Below are 27,066 nucleotides of genomic sequence, written 5' to 3'. Positions count from 1 at the left end.
GCTGGTGTGTGTGGGGGGCAGGGGCGGCGGGTATTACAAAGCATATGCTGCCAAAAAAGTCGGCCATTCTAAGCCATTTGGCTGAGGTTGGTAGAGAGGAATTAAAAATGGTTAGTACAGGGGGTACCGGGTGTCTTAGTCGGTTAAGCATCCAACTTTGGCTCAGGTCATGATCTCATGGTTCATGGGTTCAAGCCCCTCGTTGGGCTCTGCACTGACAGCTCAGAGCCTGGAGCCTGCTTCAGATTCTGTGTCTCCCTGTCTCTCTCTGGCCGTCTCCTGCTTGTTCTCCCTCCCTCCCTTTTTCTCTCTCAAAAATAAATAAATGAACATTTTAAAAAATGGTTAGGACATCCTGTGGGAATGGCCAGGTGTCTGTAGTGACAGTTCTGGCCAGCAGTGAAACTGCTGGTGAGATAGTATTATCTTGTCACTTCTCCCCTATTCTAGTTAAGTCACTTAGGTCCATAAAAGGATCTAACTCAGAAAAAAAAAAATCATCATTTTTTTTGTCTGTAATTTAAAAAGAAAATTAGACAAAGTACCAAGACTACTTAAAAAATTATTTAAGTTAAAAAATATTACTCATAAAATAATCCAGTAAGAACCAAGTTTACAAATGATCTAATAATAGTGGTTTATAATGAAAATCCGATTAGCCAATGAAGATTCTTCACATACACACATGCCTAATACTCCTCATCACCCCAGCCTTGGCCCCAGATTCAGATGTGGAAGGGCAGAGATGGAGTTCTAGAGTTTTGCGTTTTTAGTTTCATTAGTGATTCTGTCGCATACCATTGGTTTCATACATGAGGAAATTGATTTTTGCAAGGGGGGTGTGTATAGCTAGTGGCCACTTCGGACTTAGTTTTATATTTTCTTGATGTCTGATATAACCCCTTTCAACAACTCAGGTAAGTTAACTTAAAAGAAAATGAAAAGAAAAAGCAGACTTAACTAAGACCCATGATGTTACCTTGTAAAGAAAGCAATTTCGGTGAAGCAATATTCAAATGGAGCTGCCATCAAAGAGAGGCAATAGCTTAGAAATCTTTAAAGTCACATAATGTAAGCCTGTATTTAGTTCTGTTTTGATCCTGCAGCTCATCTCTGAAGCAAATAGTATTATTATTCGTATTTCATATTTGAAAGAATTAAGGCAGAGAATAGTTTTAAATTACTTGCTTAAGGTTACAGTTTGTAAGGGCTGGAATTGTATTTGGTTTAAGACGAGCTGTTTTAGCATCTTTGTGCTTAATTACTAGGTCTTATTGTCTATCACCATGCCTTACTTTTTCCATGGTTTGGGATTTGTTTTTGTTTTTGTTTTTGTTTTTGTTTGGTTTGGTTTTGGTTTTTTGGTTGGTTTTCATCATGTATGTTCCTGGTATGTATTATAGTTGTACTGGTTCACTCTCACGTAGGGGCACAGTCCCTTTTGATCTTGGCACCTCACTCCTCAATCGTGAGCAGTCCCACTATCACTTGGTAACAAATGTATTCTTTTTGTCAGTGTACATTTTACCTGCCAACACTTTATGTGGGTTTGTGCCTGTGGTTTCTATGGAAAATTTAGAAGATCGCCTGTTCCCTGTGCATGAAAGGAAATGCAAACTGTTGCTCAGAGACAATATCTAATAAAAAATTTTTCTATCTGTAGAGGTTTCTTGATGGTCAAAATTCTATTCTCCCTTTATAATCCCCTATAAAGTATTCACAAACCTAACAGCTTGGACTTTGGAGTATTTCCCTTTTATTTACTTCAGATTTCTGATGCATTCCAATGTAATTTTATTTCTTAAAAGAATAAAAATGAAATTTCTCTGTATCCTGGAACTGAGCTGAAAAATAAACGGCAATACTCTACATTATGACAAAATAAATGCTGAATTTTTGGAGCTCCCCCAATGTTTTTAATCATCCTATTCTAATTGCCAGGATCTCATTAGACCCCATTTATTTTTCCATGAATAAAAAAATTATGTGTGTAGGATTTTTTTTTATTGTTACTTCATTGGCTATTATCATGGTGACCGAAAATTAAAATCATGGATAAATAAATTCTGGACACTCGGCCTCATAGTGTCTTTAGGTTAAGGGTTAAGACTTCATGAATTTCCTTTAAAGTGCCTCATTAAATTAAGAGCAGATTTTACCATCTGACTTGAACATTTGTCTAAATAACTGTTATTTAATTGAAAAGTGCATCAACTTTGCCAGAGTTAATATTATTGGTAATCAAAGTAATAAATTGCAATTCTCATCCCAAGCATCAGAGCATTTTTATGAAGAATTGTGGAACTCTTCAGATTTGCTAAGTATTTTGCATTCCTGATTACTTATTCCTTGCTAGTGCCCTCTGAGATAAGCCAGCATTTTTGCAACATGAGTCATTGTTAATCCTTGTGTCCAGAGTAAGTTGCACATTCATAATAAGAGCTTTCAAGTTAAGAATTGCTACATCATTTTGGGCTGTACTATACTCTCTTTCTTTCTTCTTTTCTATATAATAATTTCGACTTTACAAATCACTACAAGGGTTTCATTGCTGTCATCAGCTAATTCATCACCATTTTACATGGGTCTGAGAGATTTCTAATAAACATATAGTCCAGAGGTTTTCCCCAGATATATAACCCTATGTTTACCATTTTGAAAAATAATACCATCAATAATGTTGTGAGTCACCATTATGGCAAACACTTTGAACAAAGATTACAAGTTAAACATCTTATTTAAAAGTCTCAGTTATACAGTTCCCAGAGCAGGAAGGTTTAAGTGGCATTTAGAAGTTCTTTGCATTGGCAATTTTAAAAGTCAGTGGAGAGAGAGGAGAGAAGCAATCTTTCATGCCCAAGTAGAACTTAAGAGTACATTTGTTAACATGCCTAGTGGCCACTTAGCTAACATGCATTCCCCATTCCATTAGTATGAGCTGCATATTTTCGTATCTATTTCAAATATGAAGAATTGCAGCAAGAAATGCTTAGCAGTCATGCTTGGCATTTTGATCTGGTATATTCATTGTAGAGTAAGGACTCACGGTGATTCCTCTGCTGCTTTAAATCATATGATTTCTCATTACAAGTTATTTTCCTTAAGTTGGATGTTTTTTAATAATGAAAATGGATGACTGATCATTTCCCATGTATATAGAGAATTAATTCATAGTACTACGCAAAAAGCATTAATTGACTAACTTCACTTCATTTCTAGCTGTCTAACAGATAGAATATTAAAGAAATAGAGGCTATTCAATTATTATTTTTTATTGGGGTGCCTGGGTGGCTCGGTTGAACATATGATTTCGGCTCCGTCATGATCTCACAGTTCATGAGTTCAAGCCCACATTGGGCTGGCTGCTGTCAGCATGGAGCCCACTTTGGATCCTCTCTTCCCCTCTCTCACTGCCTGTCCTCCACTTGCATTCTCTCAAAAATAATAAATAAACATTAACAAATTATTATATTTTATTATTTTCTCCATTTCTCTTAATTCTGTCCTCTGAACATTGTTTTTAGCTCCTCAAAGTTAAATGTTACTCTTGAGTTCCAAATCGTCTCTTGCATATCTTGGAGTACAATAACTAATGAAAAATTAAAAGCCAAAGATAAAGGAAAAATAGAAAGGCAGCATAATGTAACCACTAACTTATTCAGGCATTTATTAAAACCATAATTTCCAGGTTGGTTGCATTTAAGAGACCCCTGACCACCATACTTCTTATCACTAAACTGCGAGTAAGCATTAACTAGACATTTGTAATCTCAAAATACACATTGTGTGAATCTTGGAAACTTACCAAGCGATTTATCTTTTGGAACTGTGGAACTCATGACTATTTTCATGAAGTTTTTCTGTAATATGTAGACAAGCTGTAAGTCTAAAAATCACAAATATCTTGTCAGTTCTGCCTTGTGTAATGCTATATTATTCCACTACTGCCTCAGAAAAAAAAACAGAGACAGTCTTAAATTGGCAAAAAGACTAAAGAAGACTTGCCTAAAACCCTGAAATTTTAAGAAACAATGTTATTTGTTTCTTAACCATGCTATTAAGCCTTTCTAAAATGTTTCTCATAGTATCTCTTGATATGTAGAACAAGATCTTGTAAGAAACTTGATTTTAACTGAATTCTCTTTCCAATCAATACTCACTCTAAAATCAAATGCATGTTCCCACGAGGGAAAACTGACCCCCCTACTGAATAAATTGAGAAGATAGTGCTTGAGGACCATTTATAGCACATTTTTAATGACTTTCCTCATTTATTGCTATATAAGCACCTACTAGTCTTTTTTCTATTTATTTTTTTTTTCACTGAAATTCTCAACAATTTAATGAGTTAAATGCAGGTAACCCTATTTCACAGTGTCCAAGTCCTTGTGAAATTAACCTGATCAAGGTAGTGCGTGCAGTATATTATTCCATATCCCCATGTAGTTTCAAATATATTTTGCTGCTTTAAAACTTCTTTGGAATTAAAATTTATCTGACTTGGATTGGTTGCTGGCATTTAATATAGTGCGAGGGATGGGAAAGTGTGCTTTAAAATGCAGGCCTGACATGGCCTCTCTCCTTATCTTATAAATTGGGCTAATCCTTGGACACCTAGGTGGGCCAGTTGGTTGAGAGCCCCCAACTCTTGATTCGTCTCAGGTCATGATCCCACGGTGATGGGATGAAGCCCTGTGTCAGGCTGTATGTGGAGCCTGCTTCAGATTCTCTCTCTCTCTCTCTCTCTCTCTCTCTCTCTCTCTCTTCCTCTGCCCCTCCCCCTCTTTGCTCTCTCTCAAGAAAAGAAAAAAAAAAGAAATTGGCTAATCCAAATATTGGTTTCTTTCTTTTTCCCTATCCATAACCTAGCAGGCAGCCAGAAGAAGGGAGAAAAGAAAATACCCCATGAGTCTATCAAACCATAAATAACAGTGGACTAGAGGGAAAATAAGATAATGTAGAAATGCTAGAGTCTTCATCCAGTTGATCAATCACAAGGTCATTGGCCATTCAAAGGGCAGAACCATCCATCCGTGACCCTCTTCTCCCCTGCTAGATATTACCTGAGATGTTTCCAGAGGAAAGGGCTTGCATCAAAATATAATGTTTTCAATTTTTAAAATCTTTTCTAGCTGTCTGTATATACACATTTCATTTTTTTTTTAATTTCAAATATGTTTTCTCTTCAAAAGTGAAGGGAAGCCTTGTTCCCTGAGCCAAGCTATGTGCTATACCAACATTACCCACCTTAAGGAAACATTTTGAACAGTAAGGCTACAGGTGGCATCCTGTTTTTGTTGCATATTCAGAATTGTTACATTTATTTTAATTCTCTAATTGTTTATGTAGTAGATGGTCCCCATATTCACTATTGGCCTAACCGAAAGGCCATTTTTTGAAATTTTTACTGAAGACTTAAGGATTTCCTATTTTAGCAGAGTTTCTTTAGTGAGTCTTAGAAATTCCTAAGGATATGAAGTTGGAAGTAGCAATAATAAGACGAACTATTTATTTTTCTTCTTTTCCTTCTTCAAACCCAGAAAATGCTGACAAGTCTTCTTCTGAGACACAGGGACTAGAGCCCTCCTATCCTCTAACTCTTTATTAAGCTTGGCCCAGGAGGAAACTCACTTTGCTGAGAGCTGTGACCAGGGAAGGAAGAAAAATAACTATTCTCTTGGATATGACCTTAATTGCCTGCACAGGTATCAATGGCCAGTTTACTGAAAGAGGCAATTCCACACTCTCAGGGTCCCAGGCTTAAATGTCAGTAGCCTTATTGCCATTCTGTGGGGTCTGCCAGGCATGCCAGAAATGAGAAATCACAGAAAACGTCCCTCTACCTAGGAAGTTTTAACGATTACTCATGCTCCCTCTGAAAGAGTTTTCAAATTTGTTATACGTAAGTCTGCTTTTGAAAATCCCAAAATCTTATGAACTCTTCCATGTGCAAGCTATTTTAAATGGGTATTTTTTTGTTTTCCAAATATGCAATTCTAGTGTAACATTTTATATATCTTTTCATAATACCACCTCGCAAGATTGTGATGTATTGGTTAGGACTGCCACTCTCACCCTCCTTCACTTTGCCAAACTTCTTCATTCCCCACTAAATTATTTTTTTAATGTGGTCGTTGTTGACATACAACATTGGTTAATAAGGTGGACGACATATTGATTCAATACATTTATATATGGTGATAAGGTTACCACCAGAGTATTAGCTACCACCTCCATCATGTCACATAATTATCACCTCATTTTGTGGTGAGAACAGTTAGGGTCTAATGTCTTAGCAACTCTGAAGTGTTAAAATGAAGGCACACTTAGTTGATACTACCATTATACGTTCCCTACCTCCTTCAAAAGAGATCTCCAAACAAGTCTATAATACTGAGGGAAATCTCACCAAAAAAGTTGGAGAGTCTTCTCAAAAGTTATTTAAAAGCAGTTTGAACCCTTAATAGGCACTGCATTTATGGAAATGACACAGAATGAAGAGTTGAGACTTAAGTTTGAGCTCCCTTCTGCTACTTAGCGGCTATATGGCCGTGGACAGCAGCTCCATGACTCACGTCAGTTTGGTCAGCCTCTGTCACTGCTGAGGGCTTTGCTGTCCACTGTCACATTTACCCTCATATCTGCCCTGCGAGCAGATCCTGTTATTCCCTGTTTATAGGTGAGCAAGCATGCTTCAGAGGATGTATTTGTCCAAGCACTTGCAACTCAGACTTGACACATGAGGATGAGAATCCAGGCCCTCTGACCCTATGACCAAGACTTTACTCAGTCTCACAGATTAGTCTAGATGGTCACCTCGAGGGCTTCCTCCATGATTATTGCAATTCTATGATTTCAATGTTCTCTTAAAGTTACATAAAAGCTGAACAATGAAGAAAGTTTAAGGCAACCAATAATAATTTTGACCCAAGCACTCATTCTTCATAAATGCCTAACCTTGTCCTTCAAATCAATTGACTGGAGAATATTTTGCTAAAGAGAATGACTTAAATAAATTTTTCTAGGGTGTCTGGGTGACTCAGTTGGTTAAGCATCCAACTTTGGCTCAGGTTAAGCATCTGACTTTGGCTCGCTGTTGTGAGTTCAAGCCCTGCGTCGGGCTCTGTGACAACAGCTCGGAGCTTGGAGCCTGGAGCCTCCTTCAGATTCTGTGCGTCCCTCTTTCTCTGCCCTTCCCCTGCTCACACTCGGTCTCTCTCTCAAAAATAAATGAACATTAAAAAAAATTAATTTTTCCTCTTCCAGTAGTAGAGGTATTTATAACCCCTATAATTATTTCAAATCTCTGCTATTTTCCAAAATTAAAAAAGATACATCCATAAAGTTGTATTTATTTTTACTATATCATTTTAAAAACCAAGCCAAAGTAATCAGAATAATTTTTAAATGCTTTTCCTGCTAGATAGAGTGGAGTCTCAGTAATACAAATGGAAAGATCAGTGATAAAATTTATGTAAATCTCATGTATATAAACACAATATATACCCCCTCCCCCACCAACCACACTATTGTTATTTCTATTTAGCACATTTCATGATGGTTAACACTTAGCATATTTGTATAACTGTGTAATATGGTGCATGGATGCTAAGACCCCTGAAGTTTGAATCCTGGCTTTGCAACTTAGTAGCTGTGTGATCACAAGCAATTTTATTAATCTCATTGTAATATCTGTACCACATTTAGAACAGTGCCTGGCACATTAAGGCATTATAAGGGTGTTAGCAGTTATAATTTTGGAGAGTGAGTTTAAGAAGGGAGATATTTGCTTTTCATTTACAGTTTCATTTTCATATATATATATATATATATATATATATTTTTTTTTTTTTTTTTTTTTTTTTTGCTTTGTAAACTTTAAAATAGGAAAGACAATTTGCTTTGTAAACTTTAAAATAAGAAAAACAATTTGTATGGGGTGCCTGGGTGGCTCAGTTGGTTAAGCATCTGACCCTTGATCTCAGCTCCAGGTCATTATCTCACAGTTCGTGGGATTGAACCCCAAGTCAGGCTGTGTGCTGACAGTGTAGAGCCTGCTGGGGAGTCTCTCCCTCCCTCTCTCTCTGCCCCTCTGCCACTCGAGGTATCTCTCTTTCTCTCTCTCTCAAAAATAAGTAAACTTAAAAAAAAAGAAACAAAAAGCAATTCATTTGAAGTTACTCAACTCTAACTCTACAAACATTTTCTACAAATATTTCATGTTGCCTTTAACAACCCTTTTTTCAAACTGTGAACAGTGATCTTTGGCCTGATTTACCTGAACAAATACACTGAAAAATACTGTGATTTGCCCTGAGTAAAGCTTCCCTAGGGAAAATTCTAGTCACTCCCTTTTTCTTGATACCTCTTTCTTCTATTTGATGTAACTTGATGAAATCATCCCTAGACCAATATATCCACCTAGAAAGTAAATAGAAAGGGAAATAAAATGGTATGCAGTTTTTCACTGCACATATTCCCTGGTTCTTTCGGTCTCTGACTAGAGGCATATGCTTTAGCTTGTGGCTCTGTATGTTTTTATATTAAGGTAAAATTTGCTTACAATAAATGTGCCATCACATGTTTTGAGAAATGTAATACACCTTGTGACCATTACTCCAGTCACAGAATGGAGCATCTCATCACCCCAGAGTATTCCCTTGGACTCTCTTCCTGTTCAGCCCCACTATCCATGTTCCCTGAGGCAACCACTGTGCTGATTGTTATCACTAGAGATTACGTTTGTCTAGTCTGGAGCCTCATACAAGACGTACTCCTTTGTGCCTCGCTTTTTTCTTTTAACATAGTGTTCCTGAGATACATATATTAATGATTTGTTGAAATTACTGAGTAGTGTTCCATTGTTAGAATATGTCACATTATTTTAATCCATTCTCTTGTTTATGGACATTTGGATAGTTTCCAGTTCGGGCTATTATGAATAATATGGCTAAAAAAATCCTTATATAAGCATTTTTGTGAGTATTTGTTTTCACCATCTTGGGTTAATACCTAGAAATGGAATTGCTAGGTCATAGGGTAGATATTTTTCATAAGAAATTGCCAAACAGCTGTCCAAAATTCCCGCTCCCACCAGCTATGTATGAGAATTTTGGTTCTTCCACATTCTTGCCTAACTTTGGTATTGTCATTCTGTTTAATTTTAGCCATTCCAGGAAGTGTGAAATTATATCTAATTTTGGTTTTAACTTGCATTTCCCTGAGACCTAATGATTTTAAGCTCCGTGTACTTATTGGTCATTATCTTTTGTACAGTTACTATTCCGGTTTTTTACTTGTGATTTTACCGGTATTTGGGTTTGTGTGTGTGTGTGTGTGTGTGTGTGTGTGTGTGAATGATTGATCTGTAAGAGTTCTTTACCTGTTCTGTATAAAAGTCCTTTGTTATAGATATATTGTGACTTTTGTTCTAGTCTGTGACTTCTTTTCTTTTTTTCATGCTGTCTTTTAATGAGTGAAAGTTTTTAATTTTATTTATTTATTTATTTATTTTATTTTTTTTTTCAACGTTTTTATTTATTTTTGGGACAGAGAGAGACAGAGCATGAACGGGGGAGGGGCAGAGAGAGAGGGAGACACAGAATCAGAAACAGGCTCCAGGCTCCGAGCCATCAGCCCAGAGCCTGACGCGGGGCTCGAACTCACGGACCGCGAGATCGTGACCTGGCTGAAGTCGGACACTTAACCGACTGTGCCACCCAGGCGCCCCGAAAGTTTTTAATTTTAATGAAGAACAACTTATGAATTTTTTTCCTATTATGCTTACTGCTTTCTGTGCCCATGGTACAAAATGTTTGCTTATCCCTAAATAGCAGAGATATTTTTCTATGTCTTTTTCTAGAAACTTTATACATTTAAGAATATGATATATCTAAGATTTTGTGTGTGATACAAGACAAAGGTGGCTTATTTGTTTGGTTGGTTTTGTTTTTGTTATATTTGTCAACTCATTCCAGCATCATATGTTAAAAAGATTTTCTTCTGGCCTTGGAACTTTTGTAGTAGTAATAGTGGTAATAAAAATAATGATAATAAAATGTAAGTCTTTCAACTTTGATGTTCTGCTTGTGTTAACAATCTTATTTCTTTCCATTTTCATATAGATTTTAGCAACTTGTTAATTTCTACCAAAAAAATTTAAGAGCTTTGTGGGATTATGGTTGCTTTGAATTTATAGATAAATTTGGGTAGATTTGAATCTCAAATTTGACATCTCTTAGCCTTCCAATATGTGAATATCATTATTCTCTCCATTTACTTTCCATTTTTTCTTAGCAATATATTTTTTAAAATTTTAATGTTATTTGTTGAGAGAGAGATAGTGAGCAGGGAGGGCCAGAGAGAGGGGGAGACTGAAAATCTGAAGCAGGCTCCAAGCTATCTGCACAAAGCCCAATGTGGGACTGGAACCCACGAACTATGAGATCATGATGGGGCCAAAGTCGGATGCTCAACTGACTGAGCCACCCCAGCACCCCGCTTAGCAATATTTCATAACTTTTAATGTAGACATGGACATGTCTTATAAAATTTATTCTTATGTTTTATGTCTTTTGCAGCTATTATAAATGCAATTATTTTGCAATTTTATTTTCCATTTTTATATAAAAATATGATTATTTTGTTGTTGTTGAAATGTATACAGCCACCTTCCTACATTCACTTGTTAATTCTATTCGTTGTCTTGTGGATTCCTTAAGATTTCTATGTAAACAATCATTTCATCTGGAAATAGAGATAATTTTACTTCCTCCCTTCCCCTCTGTATGCTTTTTCTATTTCTTTTTCTTGCTTTGTTGCACTTATAGAGATCTCCAATACAATGTTGAATAGAACTGTTGAAATCTTTACATGTTCCCAATTTTAGGGAGGGAATTGTTCAATATTTGCCATTATGTATGATATTTGCTCTTTGTTTTTCATATATGCCTACCCAGAGTTAGCCAGACTGTGGGGCTAAGGTACGATTCTCCCAACTGCCAAATCTTCCCAGACTTCTGACCCCCAATGCAAGGAGTTAGTGTGCAAATACTGAGTTAGAAGGAAGAGTCCACATAAGAACATACTTGCTTCTGATACTAGTTCAAGTTGAGGGTTTCCCAAAACCACACTCAGGTTTGATCAATTGCTAGAAATACAGAGTTTTACTGGAACCTAATATACTCTCGTTTATGTTCATTACAAGTAATAGATATGTTGAAATTGGCCAAGGAAAAGAAATAGCGCAGAGTCTGGGAGAGTTCCAAATGTGAAGTTTCCTTTGTCTTCAGACATGTTACTCTACTGCCACTGATGTGTGGCAAAAGCATGGGCTATTGCCAATCTGAGAAGCTCGCTTGAGCTTTACTGTCCAGAGTTTTTATTAGGGCTTTGCTACACAGGCATTATTGATTGACTACGTGTCCATATGGTTTACCTCAATCTCCAGCCTCTCCCTTCCTCAGAAATCAGGCTGATACCACATAGCCGAAAGCCCTAAATCATATGGCTGTTCTTACAGGATGGCCAGCCCGCACCCTAAGACCATTGGATGTTGATGGCCATATGCTCAGACAACCTCTCAGCATAAACTATTCCATGCGATTGGAGATGCACCAGGAAAAAGAAAGCCACTCCTAGCACTTAGGATATCCTAACTATTTAGAGATTATCTCCCAAGAACTAATGACAAAGCCCAGATTTTCTTTGGGCAAGGCTAAATTCCTTACTACACAATGCCCTTTAAGAGGCTAAAGAAATTTTTTAAATATCCCTAGATTACTGAGAGTGATATTCGTGATAATTTTCTATCACAGATTATCATTGAATTTTCTCAAATGCTCTTTTGACATCTACATTACATTATATCTGCATTTACATTATTTCTATAAAAAATCATATTGTTTTCCTATATTCTTTATTCTGATAAAATGGTAAATTATATTGATTGATTATTGAATATTAAGCTAGTCTTGTATTCCTGGAATAAATCCTACTGTATTATGATATATCATATTTTTTATATATTGATGTTTATCAACATTTTATTAAGAATTGTTTTGTTTACATTCATGAGGAATAGTGATCTGTGATTTTCTTTTCTTATAATATCTCTGCTAAATTTTTGTACTTGGGTAATGTGAGCTTACTAGAATGAGTTGGAAAGGGTCCCATCCTCTTCTTTTACTGAACGATGTTGTTACTTCCTTAAATATTTGATATAGTTCAGAGATAAAACCACCTGGGCCTGGAGTTTTCTTTATGAGAATTTCTTTTAAAACAAAAATTATGATTTCAGTTTCTTTAATAGACATAAGGTTGCTTCCTCTTGAATAATTGGTAAGCTTTTCAAGAAAAATGTCCATTTCATTTACACTGTTGACACTTTTGCAGAAAGTTACCCATAGAATTCTGATTCTGCAGTGATAACACTTTACTTTCTAATATTGTTAATTTGTATTTTATTCCTTTATCATGCTCAGTGTTTTTAGAGAATTAATCAATTTTCTAATAATTTCAAATAACTTTCTTATTTGTTTTATTTTTATTTCTATTACTTATTTTCAATTTTAATTCTTTTTGCTCTTAGGATTACTATTCTCTTTTCTACTTTATTTAGAAAGTTATTCAACTTTCTCTTCTTTTTTTAATTTCATAAATGAATTAAAAATTTAGATCACTGCTGTTAGCCTTTCTTCTTTCGTAACACAAGCATTTAAACTATGAATTTCACTCACAGCACTGAGTTAGCTGCATTCCACAAATTTCAGTATGTTTTATTTTCATATTCATTCAGTTAAAAATGTGTTTCAATTTTCTCTGTGGTTTCTTCTTTGGAGCCAGGTAGCTCAAACTGTGTTAAATTCCACACATTTCTCCTTGACTTATGTTTTGTTAAGACAGCCTGCTCTGTAAGCTTTTAATCTTTTGAAATGCGTTGAAAGTTATTCTTTCGGCCTTCCATGCAGCCATGCAGCATTACCTGGAGGATGCTAGATGAGCATTTGAAGAAAACACTTTGGTGGTTGATGGGTACGGTGTTCTATAGCTGTATGTCAGATTAAGATAGATAACAGTTTGTTTAAATCTTCTTATCCTTACAGATTTTTTTTTTCAAATTATATAACATCACTTCACATGTAAGAGGGTTACAAGCCAGTACTTCCAGTACTAGAGCTAGCTCAGTACTAGTAACTTCATCATGATTGTGCATATGGAATTTTGGTCCATTAATCCTATCAGCTACTGAGACAGGAGTATTAGATTCTCTAAATAAGGTTGTGTATTTGTCTGTTGATTTCTCCCTTTAATTCTGTCAGGTTTTGCTTTATGTTTTCATTAATTACATACACATACAATTGTCATGACTTCCTTGTGTATTGAAACTGTTGTAACTATGAAATGTCTCTCATTGGTGCTGTAATGTTCCTCGTGTTGAACTTTACATTGCCCCATATGAATATAGCTATAGTGCTTTCATACGCTTCCTGTTCACAGGTATATCTTTTTCTCTCCTTTTATTTTCAGTTTGCGATCTCTGTATAGTTAAAGTGCACCTCATGTATGGTAAAGGTGATAAGACTATGACTCTCAGGCTGCTGTCTGATTTTGTAAAGAAAGGTTTTTGGTAGCACAGTCATGCCCATTTCTTCGCATGTGCTTTGTGTTGTTTCACACTATCACGCCAGTGTGGAAGAGTTGGAACAAAAACCATATGGCCTCCTAGCCTGAAATAGTTACAATCTGGACCATCCAGAAAAAATTTTAACGCCTGGAATATCGCATTTGCTTACTTGCTTATGACAGTCTGACCGTCTCCCTTTTATTTATTTTTTAAATTTTTTTTTTAAAGTTTTAAATTTTTAAAGTTTTTTAAATTTTATTTTTGGCAGAGATAAAGAGAGAGACAGACAGACAGAGCATGAGTTGGGGGAGAGGCAGAGGGAGGGAGTGACAGTCTCCCTTTTAATTGGAGGATTTAGCCAAGCTACACTTAAGTATTGATATAATTACATTTAAGATCACCATCTCACTATTTGTTTTCTAGTTGTACTCTGTTTTTCTTTTCCTGCCTTCTTTTGACTTACTCAGATAAGTGTTAGTATTATATTTTAATTTTTCTAATGGCCTTTTAACTATACCTCTTTCTATTCTTTTATTGTGGTTGTTGTAGGGATTACAATAAGAACTCTTAATTGATAACAATCTACTCATGTAATAATCTAAAACTCTTGAAACATTATAATTTTAGATAACCTCCTTCATGTAATTATAGTGTGAGGTTGATAATAAATGAGTTGTAATGAATATGATAACAATAGCAAAAAGGATGAAGGAAGTTAAATGAAATTATAATGTTTCAAGGGTCTTACATAATGCAGTATGTATCGTATTAAATGATTGCCTTTATAAAAATTGTTTTGAATAGTATTTATATTTTACCACACACATATAATCTGAATTCATTCTTTCTTGTCCATCTGAGTTTCCATGTAGTGTCATTTCCCTTCAACCAAAGAACTTTCTTTGATACTTCTCAGCACAAGTCTGCTAGCGATAATTTATTCCAGTTTTCTTTCATCTAATTTTATATGTCTTTATTACCTTTGCTTAAAAATCTTTTTACTGGATATAAAATTCTGGGTTGAGATATTTTTCTTTCAGCATTTTAAAGATGTTTAGTTATCTCCTGTATGCATTTTTTTCCTGAGACATTAGCAGTTATTCATGTCATTGCTCCTCTGCCCAAATTTTCTGTGGCTACTTTCAAGTTCTTTTCTTTATATTTGCTTTTGGTTAGTGTGATTATGACATACATAGGTGTGTTTGTCTTTGTATAATTCCTGCTTGGGGATTGCTGAGCACATTGGATCTCCAAGTTAATGAACATGAACAAATCTGGGAATATTTTTCATTGTTTCTTTAAATATATTTTCTACCCCCTTTGCTTTTGCTTTTTCTACTGGGACTCCAATTACACATATGTTAGACTACTCAATATTGTCCTACAAGTCACTGAGGATCTTTTTTTTCCTATCATCTTTCTGTTTTTAAAAATTTATAATTTATGTTGTTTTGTCCTGTAGGTTCACTGAGGCTTTCCTCTGCTACCTCCAATCTGTTGATATGATAATTCAGTGAATTATTCATTTGCAGTGGGAATCATTTTTGTTTACATTTTTTTTGCACTGAAATTTGTCTATTCTCTCATTGTCACCACTTTATTCTTTATGTCATTTAACATGTAATATAGTAACTGATTTAAAGTTCTTCCTTTGTATTTCCAAATTCTGTGTCATCCAAGGATACTCTCTGGACTTTATGTTAACATTTTTCTATTTTTCATATGTATGGTAACTTTTTTTTTATTATATATTGGTCTTTTGGGGGTGATATGTTATAGAGATTCCATGTTCCATTATATTCTCGTAAAGGATATGGATTGTTTTTCTTGGCAGGCAGTTCAACTTCTGGCTGATTTCCTTGATTTTGTGAAAGTTACATTTACATTTTATATGACACACATATCTTAGGTTGAATACCAAGACTCATCACAGAGTCTTGGCTTTTCTGGGATTTCAGTGGAAAGATTGATATGTTTGCCAAGGACTTTTGGCTTGGCGAGATTCAACTCCAAACATATGTTTCTCTATGTAGGGTAGTAGCTAAAATCTATGTCACTTTTGTTTTTAATATTTTTTCATTTTTGAGAGAGAGATTGAGAGAGAGAGAGAGAGAGAGACAGAGTATAGGCAGGGGAGGGACAGAGAGAGAGAGGGAGACACAGAATCCGAAGCAGACTCCAGGCTCTGAGCTGTCAGCACAGAACCTGATGTGAGCTTGAACTCATGACCTGAGCTGAAGTTGGATGCTTAACCCACCCAGGCACCCCTGTAGCACATTTTTAAGCTTTCCAGTTGTTGCTTTCTACTTGGCTAAGTGAAATTTCTCGCCTCCAAGGGAAGAAATAACATCCAAAGGGCTTATTGTGATTTACACAAATATTTGGGGGTTCTCACCACTCTGTGGCTCTCTTCTTTCTGAGATTTTTTTTCTCCTTTACTTTCAGAGTTTTAGTTAGCTTATGCCTCTCCAGCTGGGAAGTGACCTCAGAGGAAAAGTTATGTAAAAATAGAGCTCATCCAGTATAAGGGTCAAATTTCCTTTAGTTTCTACTTGATTTTAGATAGATATAGATATAGATATAGATATAGATATAGATATAGATATAGATATAGATATATAGATATAATGTAGACAGCATATGTCTATATGTCTATATGTTATATATAAAAAATATATACTGTGTTTATATATTTTATATGAGAAAAATATGAGAAAAGGAGCAAGGCCATTTGCATCATTCTTCCATTTTCCTGGAAAATATATATGATAAGGTTGTTGTCATTCACCATAATGTACCATTTTACTGCAAGGTAGGAAATATTTATGTGATAATATGATATACATAGACTCCAACTGACGACATGTCTTATTTACATTTGAAATGTCTGTTGTAAAATGCTATTACATATTTTAGCACTTCTCATGTTGGCAGAGTTTGAGCTTGCTCTCCTGCCTTATGAATGGACTTAGAAGGCTGTAGTTTCAGCTAAACTAAGAATTTTTAAGTCAAAAATTAAATTAAATTCATGCTAAATATAATGAGTGTCCCCAGTTTAAATGAGCCATATGTCTTTATCTCACTTGGACATATATCATATACCATTACATACCTCTTTCTAGTAAAGTTGTGATTCTTAGCAAATGAATCCATTTCAATAATGGAAATACTTTTAAGGGAAAAATGGAGTTTTCTCCCCAGTTTCCTTGGCACATCTGGATATATATATTTTTTTAAAAATAGAAATATTATTAGGAATTATATGGCAATAATAATTTAAACTACCATATCACTGTGGTTCTGCTGATGAGCTTATAACAGGGAGGGAGAGAGTTAAGGAAGGAGAGAAAGGAAGGAAGAGGGAGGGAGGGAAGGAGGGAGGGACAGAAGGAAGGAAGGAAAACAGGAGGGAGGGAGGGAGGAAGGAAGGGAGGGAGGGAGGGAGGGAGTGGTACACTTTTTGAAATAGTTATGGTTTCTCCTGGGTCATCCTAAAACCAAGGAATTTATCTGTGTGCTTAAGAAAACCTGATTTCAGCTCTTAAAGGATAGAACCCAGTCATGTGTAACCATGGCAGCAACTCTCAAACTTTGGCAGAAGCTGAGCCACCAGGGAGCCTTGTTTATCATGGATTGCTGGCCCTCTCCCCAGAGTTTCTGTTTCTGTTGTTCTGTTTGCACTTCTGTCAAGTTCCCAGGGGGTGCTGATACTGCTGGTCTAGGACCACAGTTTGAGAACCACCATGTTAAAGCTACTTTGGCTTCTGCTGCCAGATTCCTGTCATAAACTTGGGTCTCTTTCTAATCTTGCTTGTGATTTATTTGATAAAACAGAATTCATAAACAAAGATACAGGACATTAGTTCAATCTGGATGCATAATACGGAATGACAAAAGAGAAAGGCACTAATGAAACACCCTCAGAGAAAATTTGCAGAAAGTATTTGCCCAAAAGGAAATTTTTGATTATTGAGTTGATAATAATTACTTCCCAGAAAGTGGAGAGGAAAAAAAAAACAGCCCAAAACATGATGAAACTAAGTATGTATAGTCTGTGTTCACAATAATTAGTTGGTTTTTCTCCTACCATATATTTAATGCAACGCCATTACCCAAGGTAATCTCATTGGAACGTGTTCTGTTACCAGTCCGGGTTCACAGATGTGGATTTGTTCACCCCAGTAGTTTGTCTATATTAGATGTAAAACATTTGCTTTTCAAAGATACATTCATGTGAACCCTAAAATTAAAAAAAAAATTAAAAACTTAAATACACATGTGTCAATGTGATGATATTTATTTAATTTTCTTACAGGACTGCCTCAAAACATGTAAACAAGGACCTTGGTAATCTGGAGGAAAACAAAAAGTTAGAAGAAAACAATCACAAAACAGAAGCCTAAGAAAGAAACTGTTCTAAAGTGTTGTCCAGGTGGGTAGGCTGTTTGAGGTTTATAGAAATAATTCCCAATGAAAGTACAAAACACCCTAGGAGACAAAAGGGAAAGTAAGCCTTGATGTTGAGATGCTTCGTAATTGCAACTTTCCAAACAGGAAGAGAGTTTTTGCCAAAGGAAACTTTGGTAACTCAGAAAGGTGTTCTCAGAAGAATGGAATCTCAACAGTCTACCCATCTTCTAAAAAATAATCATTATTCTGTGACTAATTAAAATCAGTGTTGAGATTGTAACATTCAATTAGCATTTTGTCTTCTAATGCCAAAATTTTTGCTGAGTGCAAAGAAGTTGAATTTTCTAAATTGATTCTTTGGTTGGATGAGAGCTTGTTCTAATACTTCAAATTTATCTTAAAAAGCAATTATGAGAAGAACTTTTAAATATAAAAATTTTAATCTAAGGATTTAATATACTTACAAGTGTCGTGTATTTATGCAGCCATTCCCCAAACTATTTTAGTGAAAAAATTTGTGTAGACACACAAAACTTTTGCAGATAGTATGTGTATTATCTATATGTGTGTGTATATGTATATGTGTATCTACATATGCACATATATGTGTATGTGTGTATAATGTATATATCAGTGTTACATATATTGCATATATTTATATATAATAGCTATATGAGTATGATTTTTTTAAGACAATCTCAAAAAAAGTCTTTTCCATGGTATTGCCACTTGGAATTTGAGCTTTTCATTTTTATTTATGATCTCTTCAGCCAGCCAAACACAGAAGCCATTTGGACAAATTATTTTGTGTGTCCTTGAGAATAACTGTTGCTGTAGTTTACGCATGTGATGTAACAGTCCCCAACAACCACAGTAAAGCTTTGGTTCATTATAAATAAAGCACAAGTCACAATCTGAGTAGGTCACCCCAGGTAGCAAGCATGGGAAATAATTACAATTGGAAGGATACACACAGGAAAGAAAGATCGAATAATTGGGGTAACACATTTTTAGAATCTGAAAACTGAGATCTCAAACTGCTCATGTGAAAGAAGTAAGAGCTGGGTTCCTTCCCCCATCCTGCTGTCCATTGGAGGCCAAGTATGAGCATTCCCGTCGGACTTTTTTCTGCTTCTCTAGGTGCATTCCTCGATCCTTTGTAAACATAGAATTTACCTTCTGGTTATCTTCAAAATTTGATAAAGTCTCAAAGAAAAGTTAAGCTTAAAGACAAAACCTGCAGAATGAAATATTTTCCTGAAAAAAACCTTCTAATAGTCATATGAATTAAGCAATTTTCATAAAAATAAAGACTCTTCAACAATTCAAAAAAAGTATTTGTAGAAGGGGCTGCAACAGTGCCTGGGATCACAGATGGGCTCAGGGACAATGGAGTTTTATGAAAGGCTCCTATAAAGTAATTCCTATCACTTTTAGTACAAAGCATCTGTTGGTGGTGAAAAATGATTGCTATGGTAACTTACTAAATTGTGTTTTTTTTTCATCATTTCAGAGAAAAAAAAACTATATAGACCAATTGAAGCATGAACGTGGATTGTATTTAATACATATACAAAGACATTGACAGCAATTCATGGTTCAAGTATTAAGCAGTTCATTCTACCAAGCTGTCACAGGATTTTAGAGAATTATCTCAAGTAAAAACAATGAAGTGAAATTACAAACAAAAACAAGTTTTGGCAGCCATGATAATAGGTCATATGTTGTGTTTGGTTTGTTGTTTTTTGTTTTTTGTTTTTTTTCTGTAAATGTCTGCACTGAGGATTTCTTTTTGGTTTGCCTTTTATGTAAATTTTTTACGTAGCTATTTTTATACACTGTAAGCTTTGTTCTGGGAGTTGCTGTTAATCTGATGTATAATGTAATGTTTTTATTTCAATTGTTTATATGGATAATCGGAGCAGGCACACTTCTGATTCTGATTGCTATCAGTAATGCCCCCAAATTTTCTCACAAGCACCAAAATCCCAAAGGTGGCAGCTTGTGAAGGCTGGGGACACACACATTGCTCTATTCAAAAACTGTGATTTTTTCTATCACAAGGGAGATGGAGGCAGAGAGTCAGACTGATGAGCAGCCGATGAGCTGATTCTGATCATGCACCACCAGCTGACTTTCCGAAGTAAATCACACATGCATACGGGCGCACATACATAATAATGGTACTCCCAAACTGACAGTTTCGCCTATTTGAAACAGGACATAACACAGAATTTGGGCAGCACTTACCTTCAGAGACAACTGCTAATGTATTATTTTCTGTCAAAAGAAAAATGAGAGACAGTTTGGAAAAATCATGGATAACATTCCCATTTTCATAGGTCACGATGTAAATCATTGTAATTAAAAATTGGTGTTAAATCCTTTGGGTTATCCACTGCCTTAAAATTATATCTATTTCCTTTAAAAAAAGATATCAGTCAGAATTGGAGATTTTTAACAGTGGTCATTATCAAAGCTGTGTTATTTTCCACAGAATATAGAATATATATTTTTTTCGTGTGTGTTTTTGTTAACTACGCTACAGATATTGAATGCACCTTGAGATAATTTAGTGTTTTTAACTGGTACATAATTTATCAAGCAGTACATGAGAGTGTAATAATAAAATGTCTATGTATCTTTAGTTACATTCAAATTTGTAACTTTATAAACATGTTTTATGCTTGAGGAACTTTTTAGGGTGGTAGTATAAATGGAAACTTTTTGAGGTAGACTGGATAAGGGCCAATAGCTACTTGTGACTAGACTTTTAAACTTTGCTCTTTCAAGCAGAAGCTTGGTTTCTGGGAGAACACTGCGCAGCCATTTTTGTCCCAGGATTTAAATAACTTTACAGAAAAAAAAAAGTGAACATCAGATTTCCAGGTAAAAAACTGTATTCTTTAGGAGCAAAAGGAAAACTGATGTTTATTTCTTAGACTGACAGAATAAAAAATTATGATGGCAATGAAAAACAAATAGAAGATAAAGTCAGAAAGAGATTGGGAATAATATTTTACCACTTCTGCATTAAGAAACACATGTTAGTGTACATTTAATAAACTGTTTATTGTCTGGGCAGTAGTGACTCAGTTTAATAAAAGCTTCCTGTAGTGCATTGGTATGGATTAAATACATAAAATATCCTATTAGACTCAATGCTGTATAAAATATTATGGGGAAAAAGAAAATATGTTATTTTGCCTCTAAACTTTGATGTATTGAAGTTTTATTTGGCAGGAAAAAAAATTGAATCTTGGTCAATATTTAAACCAAAGTGAAAGGGGAAAAACCAAAGTTATTTTTTTTGCATGGCTAAGCCATTCTGTTATCTCTGTAAATACTGTGATTTCTTTTTTTTTTTCCTTCTCTCTTTAGAATTTTGTTAAAGAAATTCTAAAATTTTTAAACACCTGCTTTCCACAATAAACCACGAACACTAAAATGAAATCACTTCCATATAATTTTTTTTTTCTTTTGGTGTGGGAGATCAAAGATTCAAAGTCTAACTCCTAAGATCTATTTGCAGAAAGAAGCAATGTTGCAATAGAGAGGGTCATACTACAATTATTTCTTGGCTTCCACTTGCTGTAGTAAACTGAGTGCAAAAACAACTGTCAGAACCTAGAGAGCAGAACATTCACAACTCAGAGTTCTGGACGGACAGCAGAAAGTTTGCCAGGGCAAAGGGGACAGCGTTATTACAATTGAATCGATGCCGGGATAAAAAGCGGAGTGTATTTGTGTAACGGCAGCCATCTGCACAGCAAGACTGGGAAGGAAGATAATGCACAATCCTCAACTTCTGAGGTTGCATCTCTCCAATTTCACTCTTTGGAAACAGGAGACAGGTTTTGCCAGTTCAAGTTTCACTTCCTATCTGTGATTACAGGAATTGTATGTGGAAATGGATTAACATACCCGTCTATGCCTAAAAGATAATAAAAATGAAATATGTCTTCACATCTCTCTCACAGCTGTCTTCTTGTCTTCATGAACTAGGCTGTTCATGTGTAGAAAGTAGTCGTCTTTATTAAACAGGGGGGAAATCATTGTGCCTGGAGAGGGAATGCGGCAAAATAAAATTGTCCATACCTTCCCATTATGTCAGGCGGGCCACCTTAGCCACTCCTAGATTGCAGCAGTGTCTGGTTCTAGAATGTGTCTCCATCTTCAGTGGTAGGATTATACTTACTGTGGGTATCCCATGTGGCTGTCCTAGAAACTTAATTAAGAGGACACTCTTCTATTTCTTCACTCCCTCCATTGACACACCATTCAGCCTACCATTTAGAATTACATAGGCATGAACTTTTACTGAAATTCTTTCCCTTCAAAGTAAGATAAAGCCAGCTATGTATACATCAGAGAAAGAGATTACTATTTATTGAAGCAATACTATGTGCTAGGGTCATCCATACATTATTTTATTTAATCCTTAGTAGTTGTAAATATTATTAAATGTTCCCCATTTAATAGCTGAAAACTAAGGTTTAGACAGGTTCTATAACTCCCCAATACATTTAGCTTTTAAGTAGGTAAATTGGGTATTAAACCTGATCTGAGGGGCGCCTGGGTGGCTCAGTCAGTTGAGCGTCCGACTTCAGGTCATGATCTCATGGTTCATGGGTTCGAGCCCCACATCAGGTTCCATGCTAGCAGGACAGAGCCTACTTGGGATTGTCTCTCCTCCCCCTCTCTCTGCCCCTCCCCCACTTGTTCTCTCTCTCTCTCTCTCTCTCTCTCTCTCTCAAAATAAACTGAAAGAAAGAAAGAAAGAAAGAAAGAAAGAAAGAAAGAAAGAAAGAAAGAAAGACAGACATGACCTGATTCTCAAGGTCATGTTGCCCTAGTCTACTATAGTCCCCAAACTTCTTTAATAAAGAAGTTATTCCTTTATTCCTTAATAAAAGAATCCTTCTTTTCATAATATGTAAAGTTGGGAAATATTAATTGACACATGAAAGGCTTACACCATTATTAAATAATTATTCTAAGATGTTCAAATCATATAATAGGCCAATATTACATAATTTTTAAATATCTGTATTTAGATGATTAGATATTTTATTATACATATATAATTATATGTGTATATTTAAAACATATATATTTAAAAGTGATATGACATACATTGCACACATAACATGTGATATAGATATGTCACGCTACATTTTTAAGCAGATGCATATTCCTGTCATACACTAAATACCAGTGACGAGACAGGCACTATGTTGATGTGTTATTTATATGGTTTCACTTTAATCCACACAACATCCTGCTACAGGAGGTGCTGTCTCCACTTTACAGATGAAGACAACGTAAATAACTTTGTCTACAATCACAGACACCAGAGGTGATTGAACCAGGTGATTGAACCCATGCTTAAGTCCAAGTTCTATTCACTCTACTGCTTATTATCTCTGTTAAAAGAATAAACATCTATCTATGCTTGGGGAGGATACCAAAAAGATGGATTTGTAGTAAATAACCTACTCAATCCTCTTAAGTAACTAATGACATTCATATTTAAAGTAATATAAGAAATACGTGGAAACTGCTTTAAAAACAAATTCTATATAAATATTAGTTTTTAATTTATATGTCTAAAGAATCCAATGGAACGAATTCTACTATTAAGACAATTGTCTAGATTTGGCTTTATAGCTATAATACTTTAACAATAAAAATCCCTAAGTTAAATATGGAATGCTTATTCCTCCTCTAAGCTTTAAAACCACACTGTCTTTCGAAAATATGAAGTCAAAAAATGAGCTCATTTTTTTCCCCAGCATGCTGTCTTCACCTATTCACCGTCCTTATTCTAATCCAATTTATTTTTGCTCCAAATCTGTTCTTCTCTCATTTTTCCTTATAAATGCTCCTCAAATGCACAACTATTCATTGGGGAATGAATACACAGGCATAGATATCCAAAAGCAGATCCCACTCTCAAGTTATCTGTCTTGTCCCTTTTTATTAGCTAGCTCTGGAAAAGGTTTTACCTTGTGATGGCCAAGCAGCTGAATGAGAGAAAGATGCTCAGTTACACACACACACACACACACACACACACACACACACACACACACTGTGGGCTATTTTACCCCATTTCCTAGAAGGGAGGACATAGAATTTTCTGATCAAAAAAGGAATGTTTTGAAGGACTGCAAAACGCAGCTATGGAGTTAAAATATTCAAGATATTTGATGACAGCCATTTGTACGTGTAGTAAACAGGTACAATAGCACATACTAGACTCAATAGTTGCAGTGAAATTTGTATGAGCGAACCTAATTTTATAAACTCTATACTTCAAAGAAATAAATAAGGTTCTCAACATCATAGAGGCTCAAAATAAATTATTATATTCTTTGAGAAAACTTGTATTATCAGAGAGTAGAGGCTATGGTCTCCAGAAGGTACAGCATTTGCTAAAATTGGAAGCTGACAGCAACTCAATTTAGACTATTTATGAGATAATCAAAATGAAACCTCAGCTTTTCCCATAAATATTTTTTCTGATTATATTTTCCCAGGTAAGCCAGGATAAATTAAGCTTCAATTAGCAGTTTAAATTGATGGCTTGATTCATATACCCTCTGAGATGTTCACTTCCACAGAAATAACTGTTAAAATTTTGGCAGCCCTATACATTTCTTTGAATTCTCATCAGTAAGAAAACCTCATTATTAGTAAAATAAGATGTAGTTACTGCTTGGAAACTGATTCACAGCACTCTCCCTGGAATGGCTCATTAAGGAAATGGAATATTTCTGTTAAGAAAAGGTTTATGTCTTAACAGAAGTCTATGGGGGAGGGGAAGACAAAAAAAGAGGTTAGAGAGGGAGAGAGCCAAAGCATAAGAGACTCTTAAAAACTGAGAACAAACTGAGGGTTGATGGGGGGTGGGAGGGAGGGGTGGGTGGGTGATGGGTATTGAGGAGGGCACCTTTTGGGATGAGCACTGGGTGTTGTATGGAAACCAATTTGACAATAAATTTCATATTAAAAAAAAAGAAAAGGTTTATGTCTTAACAGTCAATCTTTGGATGCTAAACTGTTACGAAAACTCAAGTCACCCAGAAAATTTGGGCTTCTACATTATTGGCAGTAAGTAACACTATGTTCCTTTTTCTCAGACTGATTAGAAAGCTTTCAAATAGTCTTTGTATTGAGAGACAGACATTACCTATTGTTGAATCTGATTCCAAGAGGAATGATTATTTTTAAAAAAACATTTGCAGGTTCTCTTACAGGAGCAATCCTTCTGTGACTTTTCTTAATTTGGAGAGCTTTGTTTTTCGTATATAATCGTTGCATATAAGCTGTTTAAAAAGAGGACGAGTTTTTGGTCACAAAGGCAACACCACAAAAAACACATACGCAACACCAACTCCCCCATGTTCCTAACTAATAATCTGTTTTCACAGAAACACAATTAAATAGTGCCTGTAGTGACTTTGTTACTCTTTCATTCTTTGGAGTTTAATTTTTCTCAAACACAATAACATGTAATAAAGTTATTAAGATATCAGATATGTACTGCACAGTTATCACCACAGGACTCCTTATATTTTTTGGTGTCCTGACGCTAATGCAATGTATGGAATCAGTGTTCAATTCAGAGGGTTGTGAAGATTTGTGAGGATTAACGCTGCTGTTTTTTTGTGGAATTTCTGCAAAATAGAGCAAGTGAAATTTACACAAATCCCCCCACCACCATTGCCTGGGGACTGTTTGCACTGAAGAGAAACTGGCCGTGAGGCAGCTTTTGTTGGTTTGGCTCCATTAGCCCCCACTCCTAGTGTTGGAGGTAGGGTCTGTATGTGTATATAGGTTGGGGGTTGGGAAATCTGCTTCTCAGTTTCTCCTTTAAAATGATTTTTCCAAGCATTTGATCCCAGCGGTTGGGAGCAAAGTCAAATGGGCTTTACCAAAATAGTTTACATTCCGATTTAGAAGTGAAAGACCAGAATGGAGCAGCAGAAGTTTGGAAGGTTGGATGAGCACAGGGAGCTGTTCACTTATGATTTGGTTCCCCAAATGAGCTCAAGTTTCCAGATTTAAAGCACATATCTCTATAATTACAGTTAGCTGAGCTTTTGCTAACAGTTGACTTTGTGTGATGAAGCACGTCAGTAACAGTTCACACAGTCTTTGATTTTATCTTTGGCTCATATTTTCTTCTTAAAAGAAGCTACTATAGCTATATCAAAGTATGGGCCCTTTCCTTCCATCCCACTCTGTGTATTTCAGAAGATGCTTCCTAAAGTTAAATGCTTTTGTAAAAAAAACACCCTGTTCCTGTATCTTGTGTGGTCTGTTTGTTGCCTTAGATGCCCTAATTCTCCACTCTTACCTGTCTCCATCCCCTTTTGCATGTGTGTTTGCAGTTTTACCCACAAAATGTCAGGCCATATTTTTTCACCCCTTGACATTAGTTTCAGCCATCTGATTTGGTTTAGCCAATAAAATCACATGGAAGTGATGGTTTTATAGTTCTGAGTCTGGGACTCAAGTGGCCTGCCATGTTTCTTCTCGCCTCTTATACTGTCATCACTGTGAGAAAGGACAAGCTAAGGCAAGCCCGTTAATGCCAGGAGGAGGTTGAGGACACACGGAGCAGATCTGCACCAGTTAAGGTGCTTCAGACAAGCCCAGTCTAGAGCAGGGCTCCTAGCCAGCCCATAACCACATGAGCAAACCCAACCAAGATCAAATCTACATCAATCTACATATGTTGGGCATCAGTTGAGCCCAATCTACGTTACCTGTCAATCCGATGATCCATGGACACGTAGGCTACAATAATAAATGAGTACTGTTTTAAGCCACTGAGTTTTGATACTGTTATGCAACAACAGGTCGCTGGTACACCTTTTCAGAAGCAACTGACTTTCCTGGTTGGTTGATTAGGTCAGGATAATATCAAGAACAGACACATCTTATTAGAGCCACAATTTTAAACTTCTGTGCTTTTGAAATGTTTCCTTCTTTCCTGAGCTTCCTAGGACCAGCATTCACTA

At 35.6% G+C, this 27,066-nt stretch overlaps 1 protein-coding gene across 4 annotated transcripts in view; it reads left to right on the top strand.

Annotated features, from left to right (window-relative positions):
• The window catches only part of ALCAM (activated leukocyte cell adhesion molecule), a 221,004-nt gene extending 199,004 nt beyond the window's left edge, over positions 1–22,000 (top strand). For all 4 annotated transcript variants that reach the window (XM_086675542.1, XM_025913153.2, XM_086675541.1 and 1 more), the window contains 2 exons: positions 17,940–18,056; positions 19,548–22,000. In XM_086675542.1, coding sequence (XP_086531668.1) covers positions 17,940–18,027 — 88 coding nt within the window. In that variant the 3' untranslated portion in view covers positions 18,028–18,056; positions 19,548–22,000. The remainder of the gene's footprint in view (positions 1–17,939; positions 18,057–19,547) is intronic.
• The last annotated feature ends 5,066 nt before the right edge of the window (positions 22,001–27,066 follow it).

The sequence above is a fragment of the Puma concolor genome, chromosome C2 (assembly GCF_028749965.1).
Source record: "Puma concolor isolate L17-30 chromosome C2, mPumCon1.1.hap2, whole genome shotgun sequence".
Lineage (NCBI taxonomy): Eukaryota > Metazoa > Chordata > Mammalia > Carnivora > Felidae > Puma > Puma concolor.
Note: the sequence above shows the minus strand (reverse complement) of the source record. Positions and strands in the feature narration are given on the sequence as shown.